The sequence below is a fragment of the Gekko japonicus genome, unplaced genomic scaffold (genome assembly GCF_001447785.1).
Source record: "Gekko japonicus isolate JY-2015 unplaced genomic scaffold, Gekko_japonicus_V1.1 scaffold491, whole genome shotgun sequence".
NCBI classification, from domain to species: Eukaryota; Metazoa; Chordata; class Lepidosauria; order Squamata; family Gekkonidae; genus Gekko; species Gekko japonicus.
In genome coordinates, this window is record NW_015174857.1 from 222,646 (window position 1) to 242,731 (window position 20,086).

Sequence of the window (20,086 nt, forward strand, 5' to 3'; positions counted from 1 at the left end):
TTCTTCTTCTTCTTCTTCTTCTTCTTCTTCTTCTTCTTCTTCTTCTTCTTCTTCCTGTTTAAGTGAGCTAGTCCTTGATGGTGAGGCCCAGAGTGGTTGTTTTTATGACGTAAGAAGCCCCCTCTTTAATAATCTCCCTATAGCTTTTTTGTTTTCTCTCTGCTCATTTTGAATTTTCCTTTTGAACTTCAGCCTAGGATGACTAAACAGTTACAACCACATTCGTAACATTTTGGCATTCAGCCTGCCACATAATATAATAATGAATGTTTAGCTGCATTAGAAGATTGTAGCATGCCAAACAAAGCAAAGATAATTCCAGTGAATTCTGAGAAAGCCAAGCTGCTCTTGTTTGCAAAGAATGGCATTCGTATCTCATCCAAGGCCACCTCTGCACACTAGCATCCTTATCAGCTGCAAGAGACCAGAAGCTGTTGTTCCTGTAAAAGTGTCCATTAAAAAAAAAATCCTCTCTTATTTCCCTTGCCAAGTACCGCAGTTGGTTCTTTTCTGATCCCAGAACTGTATGTTGTGCTGTAAAACTGGCAGCTCCCAGTAACCAGCCCTGTATCCAGTTCAGAGCTCTGCTGCCTTAATGGCCACCGAGGAACAGCCATTCTTTTTTAGTGGCATGGCCTGTCTTTTCCATTTTAAACATTTACCAATGTCAGCTGTTCAGAAGGGGGAGCAAGAGTCCACTCAATGCACAGTTACAGAATAATCTGACCAGGGAGGGCGCCTCTGCCTGAACAATGGCAGATACTTGGGCTGTCTCATGGCCTGAACTATGATGATGTGCATGCATTTATAATAAGGCTCTTACTCATTGCGTGCAGAGATACAACAGGGAATCTTCGCTGTCCTGAGATGGTGCTTCTCTCCCCCCCCCCCCCCCCCCCGTAACGGGAATGCCTGCTGTATGATGAAAGGGCAGTCCTGGAACAACTCTGCATCCCAGCTTGCCCTGAAGCAAGGAAGATGTTCCCCATTTGAGTGGGAGCAGCCGAGCAGTATTGTCCCCTCTTGGCCAGCTGCTTTCTGGGAGAGTACAGAATGATGCCCCGGGGTGGTTGGCGGAGTAGCAGTCACAAATGAAACAGTGATTTTGTTTTCTCCCAGCTAAATGCATCAGTACCATATCACTCTAGCTGTACACTTTTTCTAAAATAGTCTGGAGAACCAGGACATTCTTTTTGACACATAATGTGGTGTTGTGCAATATTTTTGTAGTCAGACGACATGCATAATATCAAGATTATAAAAAAACTGAGGAAAGATTTAAAGCATTCTGTTAATTCCCACTACTCATGTCTTTGTTCCCATAAGATCTCCACATGTGTACCTCAGGAGCTTTCTGTCCACAACTGAAATAAACCTCTCATAAAGACACCAGATGACACAATAAAAGACAGTCCTTTTGAAGCCTTGTTCCAGGTTTTAAGTGGCCAAAGGTGCAGGCTGTGGTTGTGAATTTTTAGGGAAGCTCAGTTTGTACCTCCAGACTCTCTGCCTGTGATGCTGTATTACAGCATTCTCTGTTCCAGAGATGGCCATCTGGTGGCCCACAGGGCACATTTGAACCTTGCACTAGAATTTGGTGGAAACATGAAGCTGCCTTATACTGAACCAAACCGCTGGTCCATCAAAGTCAGTATTGTGTACTCAGACTGGTAGTGGCTCTCCAGGGTCTCAGGCATAGTTTTGTACACATCACCTACTACCTGGCCCTTTAAATTGGATGTGCTGGGGACTGAACCTTCTGCATGCCGAGCAGATGCTCTACCACTGATCCATGGCCACTCCCTTGAAGTCATGTTATCTGGCCCTGGGTGGCATCAACTTTTAATCAAGTCTTGCAAGGGAGAGAAAATATGTATTTAGGACGTAAGAGCATCCATTCAGTCAGGCGTTCATATATTTCTAATCATTGACCCCTGAGAATAGAAAAATTGACTATTGTACTAGGTCAGAGAACAAGAAGGGGTACTTGATTTGCAGTGACAAATGGTTAGTTATAGTCTGTGACTATTGGAGCCGTGACCAATAAGAGCCAAGCCACATTAATTTTACTTCTGCTTCTCTTGCTATTATGGAATAGGAAAGAGGAAGAACGAAGAGCCACCGTTACTGGCCCAAGTTGGGCTCCAAGCACAGCTCAGCCACATATGGGAAGTTCAAGGTGACCACCAAATTTCGCACTGATTCTGGTTGCTATGCCACGACAGGTCTGAAGGTCAAGCACCTTTTGTCGGGGCAGGAAAAAACAGTGTGGCATTTGCAGTATACCGACTGGCCAGATCATGGTTGTCCAGAAGAACAAGGCTTCCTCTGTAAGATTTCTTCCATATTCCTGTGAAAGTGTAATCCTGCCACTTTTGGGGTATTTACCAGAATGGTTTGCAATGAGAAACTTGCATAACAATTGGGTTTTCTTGATGACATTGGCAACGTTGTTGCATTACCTCTGGCCTTTGCCAGCATTTTGTTCAGTGCCTTTGGTCTCCATAGTCATTTTAGGGAAAGAAATTATTTGTAGACACCATCATGTGTAAAAAATCGCACAAGCATCTGTTTTGTTGTCATTACACTGTAGCTTCCAAGCACACACAATCATGACAAAATAGATTATTTGTTTTCACACATGAAGGTGGACATGGGCACGTACACACTTTTTACCCTACACAATTCTGTGCTGGAAACAGTCCCAACTCTTGCTTGTGCAGCATAGTTGGAGATATGTTTGAAATTCTGATTCCTTCTGCAAGGGAAGGGAAAGACCAGATGGATGCTCCCTTTCCATTAGATACTGGCACTGACGGGCATTTGTTTCAAGGGGACCTTGCTGCTGTTGTGATCCCAGCCTGTTAATAGCAGGAATAGCTGTAAGTAATGTCTACAGTCATCTGCTTAAGGGACTTGGGGATTTGCAGGAGATATGTGTGTGTTTTAAAGAGCTGCTTAAATTAAAGGGCCAAAGTCCCAAGGAGTAATTGACACCCTGCTGGTACTTACTGGATTCAGTGCTTTTGCTGTCCAGAGGCCAAACAATTAGTGTCTTATAAGAAATGTAAATTATCATAATTTAAAAAGAAATTTGCTTCTCCATAGATTTGTCATCTTTTATGTGAAGGGGTTGGGACTGTAATTTTATTTTCCTTCTCCCTTACAGCCTATTTGGAAGAGATACAGTCTGTGCGCCGCCATACCAACAGTGTTCTGGACAGTAGCAACAATTGCAACCCTCCCATTGTGGTGCACTGCAGCGCTGGCGTGGGGAGGACAGGGGTAGTTATTTTAACAGAACTTATGGTTGGCTGTTTGGAGCACAATGAGGTAAGCACATACCTCTTCCACAAGAGTTCTTTACGTATTAATCTGTCATTACAAGTCCTACAGCAAAGGTTAGCTCAAAGCAAATCTGAAGAATGAGAAGTGTACTGTGTAGCCTTTTCAATAGATGGGACGTGGACCTTGACAGTCCCAACATAACTCTTTTTCCTTTTGAACACTTAGTAACAGGAAAATAAAAGAAGTAAAACGAGAAAATCAGTGCAAATTGGCCTAATTGATAAAAGGATTAAAAAATCCAGCTTTTGAGAATCTGTCTGGGGAGAGTATGGATTACCTTGGTACATATTTTCACATTATTTGTTTTTTGTTTGTTAATTTAAGCACAGGATATATTCATTGGAGTGTGCCCCTCTTACAGGCAGTCTACATGTTTTTAAAGTTAAAACCCCCTTGTATTGCTGCCTTTCTGTAGCATTTCAGGATGTCCACAAAGGAGCTGCAAGTTGGAATGCTCCTCCGACACACACAACACCTTCTCCTTGCACAGTTTATGACTTGATTTTGTGTTTTGAGTTTTTACTTTTAGTGGTGTTTTTAAAATTTTGGGGGGGATTAAAATGTGCTATTCCTCAATGTGTGTTCTGTGGTGGGTGTGCTTTCTAAGAATATTTAGACAAGCTCTTAAACCAATAAAATAAATATTTGTTTTCTGATTGAATGTGAAGAATCTGAAACCAGGCAGATCAAAATCCGTTTCTGTGGGAGCATATTCACTATCAGGGAAACCCCCATTTTCCCCAGCTGTTTGTTTTGGCATAATGCTAAACCATGGTTTGACCCTTTGTGAGTGAGCCCTGTTCTCATGTACCCCTTCCACTTCAGTGTGTTATTAGATTTGTTGCTTTGGTTTGCTGCAAGCCATAGCTAGGTTTTTTTTTAACCAGCAATTTATTATTTATATTCCAAATCCAAACTAGGATTGCATTTGGCTTCAAAACCTGGTTTGAAATCCTGATTAGGAAAGGAAGTACAAACTAGAATTTGCAGATTTAGATGGAATAAAAATGATGGTTTGCATTTAATGCGGAAGGTGAGACTTGAACTAGGGGTGTGCAAGGAAAAATATTCGGTATTATTCCCATTCAGGATTCTCTGACCTGAATATATTTGGTACAGCCCAATATTTCTGAATATCAAGATCAGCATGGATACCCTATTCAGGAAATATTCGGGATTCTGGAATCTATTCGGCACCATTATACCCTATGGGGCCATTGACTACAGGGGCCGGATGGGGTTGAGGTAGAGTTACCAACAGGGTGCCCCATCCCACCATTTTTGTCAATGGTGGGAAGAATCTATTAGTCCGGCAGAGAAGAGATTCTCCCAGAGAATCTCTGCAGTAGAAAGTGAAATGTGTGGGGGGTATTGTTTGCTAGACCAGCAACAGAACCAGTGTAGTGTACCCTGCAGAACCAGTGTCACTGTGGCAGTGCCAAGAAACCAACTGGACTAAGGTCAAATGTGAGAATCTCTTAATTACGAACTGTGATGTGGCATTTCTGCAAGGACAGCCGAAACAGTACACTGCAAGGACAGCAGCAGCACCCTGTGACAAAGGCCATCCCTACAGGTCTGCTCTGATATCAACACAGCCACAGAAACTCAATCTGAGCAAGGGGAGGGGCAGAAAAAGCAAGGTAGTTGCTGAACTTCAGCAACAACCTTACAAAGTTCCCAGCCTGCAATGCAATGCCATTTGCAAATGCATTGCAGTGATTGGCTGCAGAGATCCCCCTCCCCCATTGCCCTGGAAATCAGAGCAAACAGGCAGAAATGGTGGGAAACAGCAAGGACGAGAAGGTAAGTCTATCTCTTTAACTTTTTTAAAAAAACCCACAAAACACTTTCTACTGCAGATATTCTCTGGGAGAATCTACGGGGCTTATTGTGCTATTTTCCCCACTATTGGAAAAAATGGTGGGATGGGGGCACTGTCTTTGGCTCTTTCTGGGCACTGCCATTTTGGCACTGGGTTGTGTTGAAGCGCACTGTTGTGCTGCTTCTGCTTTCCTTGCAACCCCCCTCCCCTTGCTTGGACTGTGAATCTGTGGCTGTGCTTGACATCAGATATGTGGGGCTGGCCTTTGCCACAATGGCACAGGTTGCTGCTGTGGGGCACTAGTAGGTTGGCACTGGTTGAGTTCTGCCGCTGGCTTCTTGTACAGTGTATTGTTTCTGCTGTCCTTGCAGAAATGCCACCCCTCAGTTCATAATTAAGAGATTCTCACATTTGACCTTAGTCCAGTTGGTTTCTTGGCAATGACACATTGGTACTGGGGTTGATGGGTACTGTTGCGCTGCTTCTGCTGGCCTTGCAACCCTCGTCCCCCTCGTTTGGACTGTGATTCTGTGGGGCTGGCCTATTCCACTGGCACTAGTAGTTTGTACTTAAGAGATTCTAACATTTGACCTTTGCCACAGTGGTACTGGGTGTTCTTTTGAGGAGAGGCTCCAGCAGCTACACTGCAAATTTGATGCCTCTACCTCAAACCCCTCTCCCCTCATGCCCCTGAATATACCCTAGGAGAGATTTGCCATTGACTACAATGGCCCCATAGGGTATAATGGAACCAAATAGATTCGGGAACCCTGAATATATTTGGAGTTCTCTATTTGGCTGCCAAATACACATTGGAGAATCACATTCGGCTGAATATATGCCCAAATAATGCTGATAAGGCCTTATTCAGTTATATAGTTGGCTCAGTTTTTGCTAAATGCACACCCCTAATCTGAACACAGGAATGAAGGAAGGAGAAAGGTGCTTCTGTTGTGGCATTAAGGGATCAATCAAGGCAGTTGGAGATGGATTAGCAAGATTTTTGCAAGTCAAAATGCAAATAAAAGAGACTATTGAGAGATACTATGAGATGCAAAAAACATGTCCCAGTTCTCTAAAAGGCACAAAAGGCTGACATGGGAGTGTGTATGTGTAGTAACTGACTGTTTTTTCACCAAGCAGAAAAAGATATCCCAAACTTCTGTCAAATGCACAACTATTAAGATTTGGGCTAGGCTATACGAGTCTAAACTGGCCTGTATTTTTTCCCTTGTTCAGACTAAGACCATGTTCTGACTGGCTTCGTAAAGCAATTAGGTCATGAGCTAATGATCAGATTCCACACAGCAACATTCTTTGGAAGAGTAGAGGACTGCAAAGGAAAAGTTTGCATGCTTATCTGCACATGTTTGAAGTAGGATGGGGAGGAAGGGAAACAGTGCCTTGATGGGCTCTGCCATTGGGGTGGGGCTGTGCACTTGAAGACAATTCAGTAGTTTTAGGATTTGGATTTTGAATTGATTTCTCACACACACACTTGATCTTAGCCAAAAGGCTGAGAAGCGATAGATTGGTTTCCATACTGATATTCTGGATTATTTGGGTCCCTGATACAGTTTCAGAATTCAGGCTTGAGCAGCCCCCCCTCCAAAGTTTTTCAAATCCCGCAACCTGTTTCATACAGTGGGAAAGTAGATATCCACATGGAAGCCAAAGCCTCTTCTCTGTTGTTGTCCCCCAGCACTGGTATTCAGAGGGGTACTTTCTCTGAAGGTGGAGTTTAATTCAGTTTTCATAGCTAATAGCTATTGGTGAACTTGTTCTCCGTGAACTTGTATAAGCTACTGGCCATCACCATATCATTGCAGCAGCAAATTCCACAGGCCAATTTCTTTGAAAGAAGTACCTCATTTTGGTGTGGCAGATAGAGAGATGGAGATAGAGAGATAGAGATAAATAAATAAGTAGAGATAGAAATAAATAGGAGCTGCAGTGGCTCAAGTGGTTAAGACGCTGAACTGCAGGCTGTGGAAAGTCAGTAGTTCATCAGTTCGAGACCTGAGTTGCCGCATGACGGAGTGAGCTCCCATCTCTAGTTCAAGCTCCTGCCAACCTAGCAGTTCGAAAGCAAGAAATTGCAAGTAGATAAATAGGTACCACTTCGGTGGGAAGGTAACAGCGTTCCGTGCACCTTGGTGTTTAGTCATGCTGGCCACATGACCACAGAAACGTCTTTGAACAGCGCTGGCTCTTCGGCTCTGAAACGGAGATGAGCACCGCAACCTTAGAGTCGGATTCGACTGGCTTTCGAGCAAGGGAACCTTTACCTAAATAGAGATGGAGAAAGGGAGGTGCCTTGTAAATAATTTAGTGAAGGAGACAGGCGCAAATGAAAGTATTGGGTAAATTTAGAAACTACTTTTTCATTCTGTAAAGTGGCGTACTAAAGATGTGGTACATCAGTATGTGACTCTTCTAGTCAGGATGATGGCAGAGAAGGAGGCTATGTTGAGAGAGAATAGATGTAGTGAGGAGCATGCTAATGGATCAGAGCTCCATTAAAGGGGGTAGAAGCTTTGGTTGGTGGATAGAAGGACAATGACTTGGTGAGTGAACCAAGACCATTGACACAGAGCAAGCTTCTGCACCAGTAAGACAAACAGATTGTAATCTGAAATAAAAAAAACTGTCAGTTTGCCCTGTGAAAATCAGATTTTTCATTTTACTGTTCTCCTTTTCTTACATAAAGATGATAAACAGCTACTGTATTTGCAGTTTACCGTAATTTTTCTTCATATAAAAAAAGCTTCTGTTCACATAACCTCATTCACATACCTGTTTTGATAGCTTACTAATTTATACTCACATAGCTTAGATAATTACATTGTTTCAGTAGCAGGTTTCTGTGCTTTTATATGGCATTGTCTTTGAATTTCTTCCTGTGGTTTGTTTGTCTTCTTACTAGTTTCCCCCCCCCCCCAACAAAGAGGTCAGGTGTTGCTGTCTTGTCTTAAGATTGTTCTGAGAGTAACTGAGTTGCCTAGTGCCATGATTTCAGCAAACTAGTTTTTGCAGTTTGTCCAAAGTGTGCTAGTTACAAAGTCAGTTGCATTGTATTTTCACTTAAGTTTGTATTAGTAATGGTTATAAAAATTATAGCTTGTTGGGGAAACATCTGGTCCTGTGATTTCTAAAATACTTAAACACCTGCCAGTTAGGCTGTTTTGCTAGTGGTGATCAGGCAGCCGATTCATGAATGGACTGTTTGCAAACTGTCCATGTGTATGCACAGGAACAGGCTACTTTGCAGCCAGTAGAAGCCAGCGCCCCAGCTGATCTGCTGCTGAGGAAATTCTGCTCTGGACCCAGTACATTGGCCGGGTGTGTGTGTCTTGTATCCCATGCTCAAAACTTTGCCGCCTCCTGGACTTGCTGAGATGCAGCAGATTGGGGTGGGGGGGTGTTTAACAAATGCCCAGCTGATTTCACTTTTATTCATTTTTATTTTATTTATTTTGGGATTTGTACCCCGCCCTATCCGGTAGCTCAGGGCGGCTAGCAAACTTCTCAATGAAACCCAAGTCACCTATGTTATATAGTGTATGCTAGAGTGAAACTTTGGATTTCTGTTGTCTTTGCCCCCACCCCCAGTTGGCCACCATTTAGTTAGTGCGGCCTCTGCACAAATGGGAAGTCACTGAAAGCAGCGATAAAATGCTTCCTGTGTGGATTGTCCCTTTCCTCACTAGCTGTAGCACTGAGCAAGGAGTGCGTGAAATGGTGCCTCAGACAAGAAGGAGCAGCTAGCGTGGGGCATGTGACTGTGCTGGCCAGTGACTGCCATCACTCATGCTAGCTCTTTGCCCCATTCATTCAGCTTAGCATTGTTTAGCAATGGAACCAGTACAACCCCCCATGTGGCTCACAGGTGCTGGGTATATTGATTGAGCATCTTCTCATAATCTTGCATCTAGAAGGTCCCTTCTTACAAACCTTGCAGGTTCTAGATATGATGTGGACAGCAATACGAACCAAACAGAAAGGAAACTGCAGTCTGTGGCATCCCCCCCCCCTTTACCATGCTGCAGTCATTTACTAGAGTTGCCATATGCAAAATACTTAAGTGAATTTTCTCTTCAATTTCACAGAAAGTGGATGTTCCGGTGATGCTGCAACATCTGAGGGATCAGAGGATGTTCATGATCCAAACCATTGCTCAGTACAAATTTGTCTATCAAGTGCTCATCCTGTTCCTACAAAACTCCAGGCTTATTTAGCGTCCTCTGAAGAGACTCTCCCTTCCCTCTCCGCTCATCACATCTGCAACCTTGTGGCTTTGCAGGTCTCTTCTCCAACGATGACTATGTCTTTCCGTATTGTGTGGCACTCCCAGAATCGCCTCACGAGTAAGGGGACCATGTTATTCCCAAGATTATTTTATACAAGATAATTTATTTTTCCCCCTTGTGTTGAACTGTTGTGTGGATTTCTTTAAATTTGTGAATCATGACAACTTTGGAATTGAACCACATTTGAAATGACTGATCTGCATTGTAACGTGATAGTGAGGGAAGATGTTCCTATCTGATGGTGGTGTTCTCTTGACCTTTGTGTTACTGTATGACAGGTGAGGCAGTGGCTCATTAAAAATTTTTTTGTAGTAATAACATTATTTTTAATCCTTCTCCAGGGCCATGAAAATAGGAGAAAAGACCCTACTATAGATTTCATGTCATTCCAATCTGACTGCAAGTACATAAATTTCCATAGCTGAGGAACAGAATAAGCTAGAATTACATCTGAGCAGCAGGACAGCCAGGGTGCAAATCTTTTAACATCCAGCAGTGCCTCCATGTATGCAACTACAACACAGTTTGGATGTTGTAACAAGATCAGTCTTAGGGGCCCTGGAACTGTCTCATCAGCCTGTGTTCCCCAAATGATGGTGAATCCTACTCACCTGATTCAGGAAACAGATTTTATTAACTGCATAGTATATAATGTCAAATACCTGGGGGAGGCATCTTTCTATGGCTTTGTGTAGGCATTTTAAAGGGATAATCTGATGAGAAGTTGAAGAATAAGAAATTAGATTTATACCCCGCCCTTCATTACCCAAGGGAGTCTCAGAGCGGCTTGCAAACTCCTTCCCCTTCCCCTCCCCACAACAGACACCCTGTGAGGTAGGTGGAGCTGAGAGAGCTCTGACAGAAACTGCTCTTTTTCAAGGACAGCTCTCGTCAGAACTATGGCCCTCCCAAGGTCATCCAGCCCAGGTGCAAGTGGAGGAGTGGGGAATCAAACCCGGTTCTCCCAGATTAGAGTCCGCGCACTTAACCACTACACCAGACTGGCTCTCTACATTGACAACTCTCATTCAGTCCTGTGGAACTTGCAAGGAGGACTTCTTAGCAATTTGTGACCTTGATCTTTATATTCCCTGCAGTCTGTCATTCTGATTAGCAATGACTTATCAGACAAACATATGAAGCTGTCCGTACTGAGTCAGCTCATTGGCCTCCAGACCAGTACTAGCTCTTCCATCTGTAAGCAGCCCTTTGAGTCTCAGGATGAGGTCTTTCTTTTCTCAGGTGTTTGAAATCCCAGTGCCAGCATGTGATTCCGAGGACGTAGGCATATGTTCTGCCACTGAGTATGGCACCTGATTCTACTGTTGCTTTCCACTAGGGGGGTGGGATTTAATACAGCAGTGCCGAAACAGAGGGCTTGGCTTGTGCCGTGGGTGGGATGCAGCTATGGGGTAGGCCTAGGCCACATTTAAAGGCACCCTCTGACTAGGATAAAAGTACTCATATCTCCATTTCTACTGTACTGTGTCTTGATGAAGGCAGCTTTGACTCTTGGAAGCTGACACCCTGAAACTATTGTTGGTCTCTAAGGTGCTACTGGACTAAAATCTGTTCTACTGCAGACCAACCCAGCTACCCTCTGAAACTTCCTAATCAAGGGCACCCCTTGGACATAATGAACAGTAATCAACATTGCTAAATGGAAGAGACGTTTGAACCATCTCCTCCCCACAAATGATTATGGGAAGAGAGTATTATAAAATGTTGGGGGAAAGTCTCTTGCTGATGTTCCTTTAGAGATTGTGTTGATTCTTTAGTCATGTCCTGTTTTTGGGCCAGCACCTCCTTCCCAATGCCAACATATCTCTTGTTAAATTAGCTGCAGCCATTTAAAGTCTTTTAGTGGCATCTGCGTGATAATTGCACAGAGACACTTCGTATCTGGGAAGCTGGCCAAGGAATAAACCTTGAAGCAAAGTGTATTAAATTAGTTATCTCATTATAGCTTTTTGAATAATTTCCTAATGATGAATTAAGTTTGAACCCAGAGCTGTCAAGTCCCATTGCTCCATTTGGCCTGACAGGTAGGGAGTAAGACGGGGGAAATAGTCTGCTCCAAGGTCTGATTATTATGATATCTCAGTTGAGATGAATATATTCTTGGCTTTCCTAGAAGTGCATGGGAAAAAAAGTTATTTAATAAACAAGCATAATGGATGCTAAGAGGGAAAAGTTGAGGCTGTGCAGCCAAGGTTTTTTGTCATCGTGTGCGCATCTCACAGGCCTTCTGAAATGAAAAAAAAATACAATGATCATTCATGAGTCAAAGAGTTGCCAACCTAATAAGCAACCATTTTCAAGCCATTGCTATAATGGGTGGTGGACTTCATAGTGACCTCCATTAAAATGCACGTTAAATTTTAGTGCCATGTTCACCATAGACTTGACTTTGACTAGGTCTGTTAATATCTTTTCAGAAACTAGGTTGGTGCATTATCTTGAACATTTTTTCCCTCTCTTCCTTTTGGTAACTTCGGCATCATAAGACTGGTATATGAATTTATTGGCATTTGATAAAATGCAACATTTAAGATTTCGTGTTGAATGAGCCACTTTTTCATGCCTGAGTTCCTTTAAATATATGGGAAATGGAATTCCTGAACCAACTTCCAGTCACACAGAAAAATCAGCCTAGGAAGACCAAAGAATTGACTTTCCCATTCATTTGCCATAATTTTAGAAAGAAATGTTCTATTCTGTTTGGATGTTATTGCTTTATTAACACTAATATATTGTTAATACACAGGCTGTTATCCACCTGAGCTGGCATGGCATAGTGATTAGACTAGGACCTGGGTGAAACAGGTTTGAAACCTTGCTTCAACCGTGAAAGTTCTGAGTGATCTACTTCACTAGGCTAATGTTGTGGGAGAAAAGTGGAAGAGAAGCAAATGATGTGATAAAACAGCTTTCGGTCCCCAGAATGGAGAAAAGCAGGATATAAATAAATAATAAGCTGGTAAAGTGAGTTGTAACTAATTTTTAAATCTACTTTCCAATGTGGGTTGGGACTGAAAATGTCCTTGTCACTCTTGAGGGTGCTCTTCAGCATGAGATGTTTAGGGTGAGTGCAACTCTGGTGAACCTTTTGGACCTCTCAGTGGCATTCAACATCATCAACCATGGTGTCCTTCTGGGACAACTGGCCATGATGGGACAGGGGTGGGTATAGTGTCATGGTGGTTTCAGTTGTTCCTGGAGGTTCCAAAAGTGAAGTTCAAATATTGCTGCCCCACTCTATGGACTTTTGTTTGTGTGTTGTTGCAAGGAACCATCTTCTCTCCCATGTTAAACATCTGTATGAAACAGATAGGTGACATCACCTAAGGTACCCAACTTTTTCTGTCTTTTCCATTAGTTCCCAGGGAAACTATGGTGGCCCTGAACTGTTACTTGAAATCAGTAATGGACTTGGAGGTAAGGGAACAAACTAACACAATCCAGATAAGATACAGCTGGTTAAGGAGCTAACTATTCTTGGGATTGGTGTGTACCCTATTTAAGAGGAGACTGGGGTCCTCCTAAAGCTTCATGTTTGTAGTTTGGGGATGCTCCTCAACCATATATTTTCCCCAGAAGTCCAGGTGATGGCAGTAGCTAATAATCACTTTTTTCCAGTTTTGATTAGTATGCCAGATAGATATGCCTGGCTACAGTTAGTTATAATTTATTAACAGCTAGATTATATTACCCTATGAATTGTATGTGGAATTCATTGGAAGGAGCATGTAGTGGCAGAAAGTGCCATCAAGTCACAGCTGACTTAAGGCGATCCCATGGGGTTTTCAAAGCAAGAAACGTTCAGAGGTGGTTTGCCACTGCCGGATTCCACTTCACAACCCTGGTATTCTTTGGAGGTCTCTCAGCCAAATACTGACTAGGACTGACCGTGCTTAGCTTTCACGATCTGACAAGATCAGGCTAGCCTGGGCTATCCATCTGATTATACATCATCTTTGAAGTCGCCAGTTAATTTTCAAAATGCTAACATTGATATCTGAAGCTTAATCCAACAGATACTCCAAACTAAACCCATTGAAATCAGTAGGCTTAGACTAGAGTAGCTGCATTGGTCCAGTGATCTATAATTGGGACATCTTAAGGAAAATATGTTCTCCATGTGAATCTGCTCCTTCTCAGGTCAATCTCTGTGAGCACCTGCCCTCCTAAGGGTGCACAGTCACATGTGACAGCAATTTGATTGTGGTGCCCAGGTTGCAGAAAATACTCCTGAATTAGACCTGCCTACCTCCTTCACTACTTATTCTTTGCCTTGGTAAAGACTTGGCTGTTTCGGCAATTTGTTAGGCTAAATGGATATAGCATGAAAGTTAGGGGTATTTTGTCATATCTGCTGCCATGTGATATTTCCCCCCCTACTAGCATTCATTCTGTTGGGTCTTTTTCCCCCCTGAAATATATTTTATACATTATTTCTGCAATTAGCAACCTTGAGGATCTTTCAAATAAATTGAAGGATATATAATGCATTAATAAATACATGAAATGGTTCTTTTGAAGCCATGTTATCCACTTTAGGATTGTTGGCACTCTATAAGCCAAGAGAATGGAATGGCTGAGTGCCCCTGTGCTCCCAAGTCTTGTTTAACTTGATGTTTAATATAAACTATTATTAACCACAGCTTTGTGTACAAAGCAAATAAGTAATGTTTATAATAATGCCAGCTCTTCTAGCAAATTAATGTTTAGGTCAGCATGTCCTCTTGAGATAAACGTTTAAGTGTTTTCATGCATCATGATGCCATACCCTAATTTGCTGACCATCAGTGAATCCAGAACCAATTTAAATGTGTCTAAATATAACAATAATTTAAGAAGATGGAAATTGCATAACAGGACTTCAGAATGGATTCTATGGAACAAATCTGGACAACTTACCCATTACTGCATTTTCGTCTTGCCCCATGGTTGTTGCAGTCAAAATCTCTGGATATAAATATGTACTGTAGTTTTCGGATCATATTGTGAACTGGTGAAACATTTCTATTGATTTTCTTAATTGCCTCAACTTTCTTGGCAGGCTCAAAGTTGAGTTGTTTATTTAGTGTCCAGCTAAAGTGGACAGGAATTAATTTCATCACTGTTGTTCTCATCAAGCTCCATTTTTGTGCTGCTATCCCATTTTTAACCAGCATTAACAACACTAGAGTACTCAAAGGTAACACAGCTTAATTCTATTGAAATCACCACCGATGGGAACATTCTCTCCATTTCTAAAAAATATCTTTTTGTGGATATTTTGCACAAAACGTTATATATGCAGATGTTTCTAGATCATACCTCTATAATCTTATATGACTTGTGTTAGAAAAACTAACATGCTTAATTGATTTTTACATCACTGGACTTTATTTGGTTTTGTTGCAGTATTGTTATACTTCATCTGGTATTTGTTCTGTTGACTCAAGTTCAGAGCCATTATTTGGACAGACAAGTTCTCTTGTATGTATAAATTTTGTGAACAACTATGTTTATTTCCATAATTCACTATGACTGCCATATGTTCCATTTTTTGTACTATTGAATGCCTTTAAAAAACTATGCATGCTATTTTGTACACTAATGTATATTCTTATCAGTACATAAGCTTATGCTCGTCGGTTTTATGTTTTGTATAGAACCAACTGACTGACAGTATTTTTGCACTGTTCTCTCATCTTCTGTTTTTGTAAGTTCTTCAGCATTAATCACTTGCATTTTTTTACATTTCCGCTGCCTTTGTGTACATAGATCTCTTTTCCAATTTGAGAAATCTGACTCAAAGCTTTGTTTTTATAAAAGACTATGCCAAGCCTTTGTATTAATCTTATGCAATAAATTTTTTTCTCAAATTCCATTTGTTAGCTTACAGGTTTGATTAACAATGAACATGGACACTTTTTATCAGTGTTACAACTTGTGTATTTATAATGCTTGTTTTATCAATCTAACCCAATGGTACTGAGATCTGCTGGAAGTTCACTAGCCTTTTCAGGTAGCAAAAAGCAGGATGTCTATGGAATATCAGGGTCATCACAACACATGACTGGTCAGTTGTGGCCAGCTTGGTGAGCCACAAGTTGTGCTATATTAAGGAATGTGGGGAACTACTTTTAATTAAGCAAGAAGACTGATGTATAATCATTGACCCGACAACTGGGGGAAGCCTCTGTTCCAAGTGTCTCATGCATAGTTAGGATCATGGATATCCAACATTCTTGACAGATCAACCTGGGGATGATATTTGCAATACCCACCCATCAGATGAATGAATATTTATTTGCGGTCAAATACCATTTTTCATAAGAACTGCCCATCAGTTAAAAATCTGAAAGGCTTCTCAATGTTAATTTATACTTCTAAAGTATAAGGCACCTCATTCTTTTTCTGCAACATTTACATCAGTGATAGAACCTGATCTGCAAGCATCACACTGTGAACTGAGTCCACAAAAAAAGAGGTCCTAATCTTTGTGAATGTAGCCATGGCCAATGCTTGCACATGTGTAACAGTAGCAGAAAGATGGCAATTCTGTGGCTTATCAGTGGTTTGGCAGGCTTCAGGAACCTAGTCCCCTGCTTCTTTCCCTGATAAGTCTGGTTTTCTAGGTCATAAGGGAAATGTAGGGTCCCCTAAGGGGGACCCAGGGAAGAACCTTTTTACACTACAGTTCATCAGCTAGATATGTATATACAGAAGAAATACTGGACTTACTGTGAAGGTTTCCTCTCATTAGAGGTGTACATTTGGCATAAACTGAGCCAAGTGAATACCCCAAAAATACCCTATTGATATTTTTCGGGTATAGTGTAAGCCGCATACAGATCAGATATTTGTATTTGGCTACCAATATAGCTGAACCAGAAAAAAAGCTGATTTTATTCAGCTTTTATTTGGGTTCATCCTCCCCCGCCAACCTGCCACTTCCACTAGTCAGTTTCACTCCCCACCAATCAGCTGTTAGGTTTAGGCCATTTAAACCTAACAGCTGTCCTAGGGGAGTGAAATTTACTAGTGGAAGAGGCAGGAGGACTGGAGAATGGATGGAAGAGAGAGAGAAGGCATGTTTAAAATGCGTTCCCTTCCTTCCCCAAGCCACCTGCCAGGTGGAGGAGGAAAGGGAAGGCAAGGCATTTAAACATGCCTTCTTACTGTCTCTTCCTTCCCTAGCCTCCCCCTGGCAGCAGGGGAAGGAAAGGGAAGGCGTTTAAATGCCTTCTCTCTCTTCCTTCCCTCCCCAGCCACTGCACCACTTCCACTGGTCAGTTTCACTCCCCACAGCTGATCAGCTGTTAGGTTTAAATGGTCTAAACCAAACAGCTGACTAGTGGGGAGTGAAACTGACTAGTGGAAGTAGCTTGCTCTCCCTTCCCTCCCAGTGGATATATCAGACCCAAATATATTCAGAAATACCGAATATTTCCTGAATCTCAATATTATACCGATATTGGTACTCTGGAAATTTGGTATTTACCAATATTGTATTGGGTCTGATATACCCGAATTGGAAAAATACCATTTTACCCTTACTGTGGGTTATGACTCCTCCTTGTTCCATGGCAGGGCATATGGGAATTAATTGCATGACTTCCCTGTTCCATTGGAGTTCATGTCTTGCTAAGTTACCTAGTAAGACAGAAACTCAAGAATCAGCATAGTGAGAGGGCTTTTTTCAGGTATAAGGAACAAAAGGTGAAACCCTGGAGAAAGGAATTAGAAAATGCAGATCGTAGGATCACAGAGAAGTCAGATTTGGGTTGAGCTAGCTCACAGTTTTTTAGCCTCTGGCTTACACATTTTTGTCTTACCCCAGGAAGGATGGCTCCAGAGCAAACTAATTTATGCAGTAACCAAATCGCTCGCTCACAACTCTTAATGCCAGTGATTCACAAAGTGGATTTTTTGCCCATAAGACTCCACAGCTTAGAGGGAGCATTGCTAGGAAGATAACAGGCTTGGATCCATCTAGCAATAGTAGATTTGGAAACTTTCTCATGTTGCTTTTGTTGTATGAGATGAACAAAAAGGAACGGAAGGAGGCTGTGTGCTCATAATCTTAATTTCTTGATTGCCATCCAGTTTGTGCCAGTCCTTGGTACTTGAAATATTCAAGATGCAGACAAAAAGAAGGCAAGAGGATTTTGTGATTCCTTTGGAGTGCAGAATCCACATTTAGGATGAGGGTGGGTCTGTCTTAAGAACCACAGAATTTTTCTGGAACAAAGCTATCATCTGATCGATAGAGCAGAGCTTTGAAACTGTTCTAGCCTCCCTCAATAAAGGTTATTTTGAAAGAAAAAACACTCAACAGAATTGTTATGATTGATTGGAAGGATGGCTTATGAAAGAGGCTGTGAACCTTGTGGAAATCCCAGGAAGGTAAACAGTGTTGCATTGGGAGGACTGGAGAGAGATGCTGCTGAGAAACTCTTTGATGTGATGATGTGCAAATAGGAGATAGCTCCCTAATGGCCTGAGAATGGGCAGTAGTGCCACTATTTAGTGTCTGAGAGTATTAGGTTGGGGACCCTGTGAAAAATAGTCATGGAATAGCTGGAGAACATCCTGGACCACTGTCTGTTTAGGCTTGACAGCTTTTCTATGCACCCATCTGGTGCATAGAAACCACCTAAGTGGTTTCATAAATTTGACCCTAGAAGCCAGCACAAACTCCACTACTTTGGCTGGAAAAGACTTCCTTTCAATGTTCAAGCAAAGAGGAAGAACCAAGCTGGACTGGGATGGAACAGAGGTCCCTGGATCAGCATGCCATGTGCTGAAGGGATGATCCATGGGGTAATTTTGCTATGGCTACAGTGTCAGGGAAACACAATCATCTCTGTCAGTAAGAAATTGCAAGAATGACCTCTTTTCCCTCCCAGCTGATACTGTTGAGAGCTCTGGCTGTTCTTAAGAGTCATGGGGGAAAGGTACAGAGAAGGCCCAGGGACCACCTGCCTGGAAAGTAATTATTCATTCTCCTTGTTATGGTCCTGAATACTTTGGGATTTAGGGGCCATTCTACTTGGTCTGTGTTCTGAGAGCTGAGCCGATCAGCCCTTAGGTTAAAGATTCCCTGAAGATGTTGAGTCTGAAGGAACGTTGTGTGTATCTTAGTCCGTTGAGGAAGATTGTGCTTCCTGTTGCAGGGAGTGGGACTTTGTGCCACCCAGTTGGTTGATGTGTGACTTTGCCATAATGTTCTGTGGAGCTTACAGAGGGCTAGGTGGATTGCTTGCAGCTCCAGTCAACTGATGCTATGTTTGGCCTCTGAGTTGGTCCACTTGCCCTGACCTGTATAGTGGCTGTAATGTGCCTGCCAGCCAGGCAAAATTGTATTGGATGTTTATTTATTTATTGGATTTATACCCTGCCCTCCCCACCGAAGCAGGCTCAGGGCGGCTTACATAAAAATGTTAAACAGTTTAAAAACACATTACATCTGCCCTGGGCAGATCTGGAAAGGGCAAACGTCTTTAAAGGTTTGAGCCCTGAATCCACCAACAGAAGGATCTGCACACTTTCTCTGGGATATGAATCTGCTTCTACTGAAAGACACTGCCTGGTGTGGAAGAATCAGCCACTGCAAGGACTGCAACTGAAGCTGAGCCCAGAGAACAGTGCCCACATATGAGATCATCAGACCCAGCATACGGGGTTGGAGAGCATTTAGTCTGCCAAAGTGATATGTAGAAGTGTGTAAGTATCCACTTGAGGTTGGAGATGCATTCTCTGGAAGTAAGAGCATGGATGGGGGAATTGTTGGTTAATATGCCAGTGTGAACTAAGCAGTGTGATGGGAGTCAGGATTCTTTTCTAGTAGTTACCAGGAAACTCTGCTGCCTCGGAGCTTTCACTGTCATTTTGGTATGTAGCTCATTCTGACTACTGGCAGAGGACCTGACTAGGAAACTGTCCAGGTAGGGGTCATGATGGTTCAGTGGCAGAGTAACTGCTTGGCATGCAGAAGGTCCCAGGTTCAGTCAATGGCATCTCCAGTTAAAGAACTGGTAGGTGACTTGGAAGAACTCTGCCTGAGACTCTGGAGAGCCCATTACCAATCTGAGTAGATGGTGGACCATTGATCTCTTTCAGTAAAAGGCAGCTTCATGTGTGTGCTCATGGGTATATGCAGATACCCTGGAGCCTGAGGTATGCTACCATCACAATCATCTGTTTTGGTAGACTCATGGAGAGGAATGGGAGCACCTTCCATTGAAATTGGGAGGAATTTCACGGAGGGCAAAAGATGGACTGTAACATGAAGGTAGGCTTCCTTGAAATCTATGGAATTTATTTTATTTACATTATCTATAGTTTACCTTTCTCACTGAGATTCAAGGTGTATTATACAGTGTAAATCAATAAATAGGACGAAACATCTAACAAGCAGCAACAAAGGACTGAGGTGGCAGAAATCTGGGGGAAAAAAACCTAGAAAATCCCTACTTGGAGAGTCTTTACAACGGATAAGGCCTCCCTGAAAAAACTGCTTCCTCATAAGTCTGTTGAGGTGCTTTAGATCTACAATTGTCCTCCAGTCTTGATTTTTCTTGGGCATGACATACAAGGTATCATAGAA

The 20,086-nt window shown here is 42.3% G+C and overlaps 1 protein-coding gene across 1 annotated transcript in view; it reads left to right on the plus strand.

Annotated features, from left to right (window-relative positions):
* PTPN14 (protein tyrosine phosphatase, non-receptor type 14) overlaps window positions 1-10,275 on the plus strand; it is a 179,955-nt gene extending 169,680 nt beyond the window's left edge. Inside the window, exons 17-19 of the mRNA XM_015424633.1 lie at window positions 2,099-2,330; window positions 3,170-3,333; window positions 9,283-10,275. Coding sequence (XP_015280119.1) covers window positions 2,099-2,330; window positions 3,170-3,333; window positions 9,283-9,411 — 525 coding nt within the window. The 3' untranslated portion in view covers window positions 9,412-10,275. The remainder of the gene's footprint in view (window positions 1-2,098; window positions 2,331-3,169; window positions 3,334-9,282) is intronic.
* The last annotated feature ends 9,811 nt before the right edge of the window (window positions 10,276-20,086 follow it).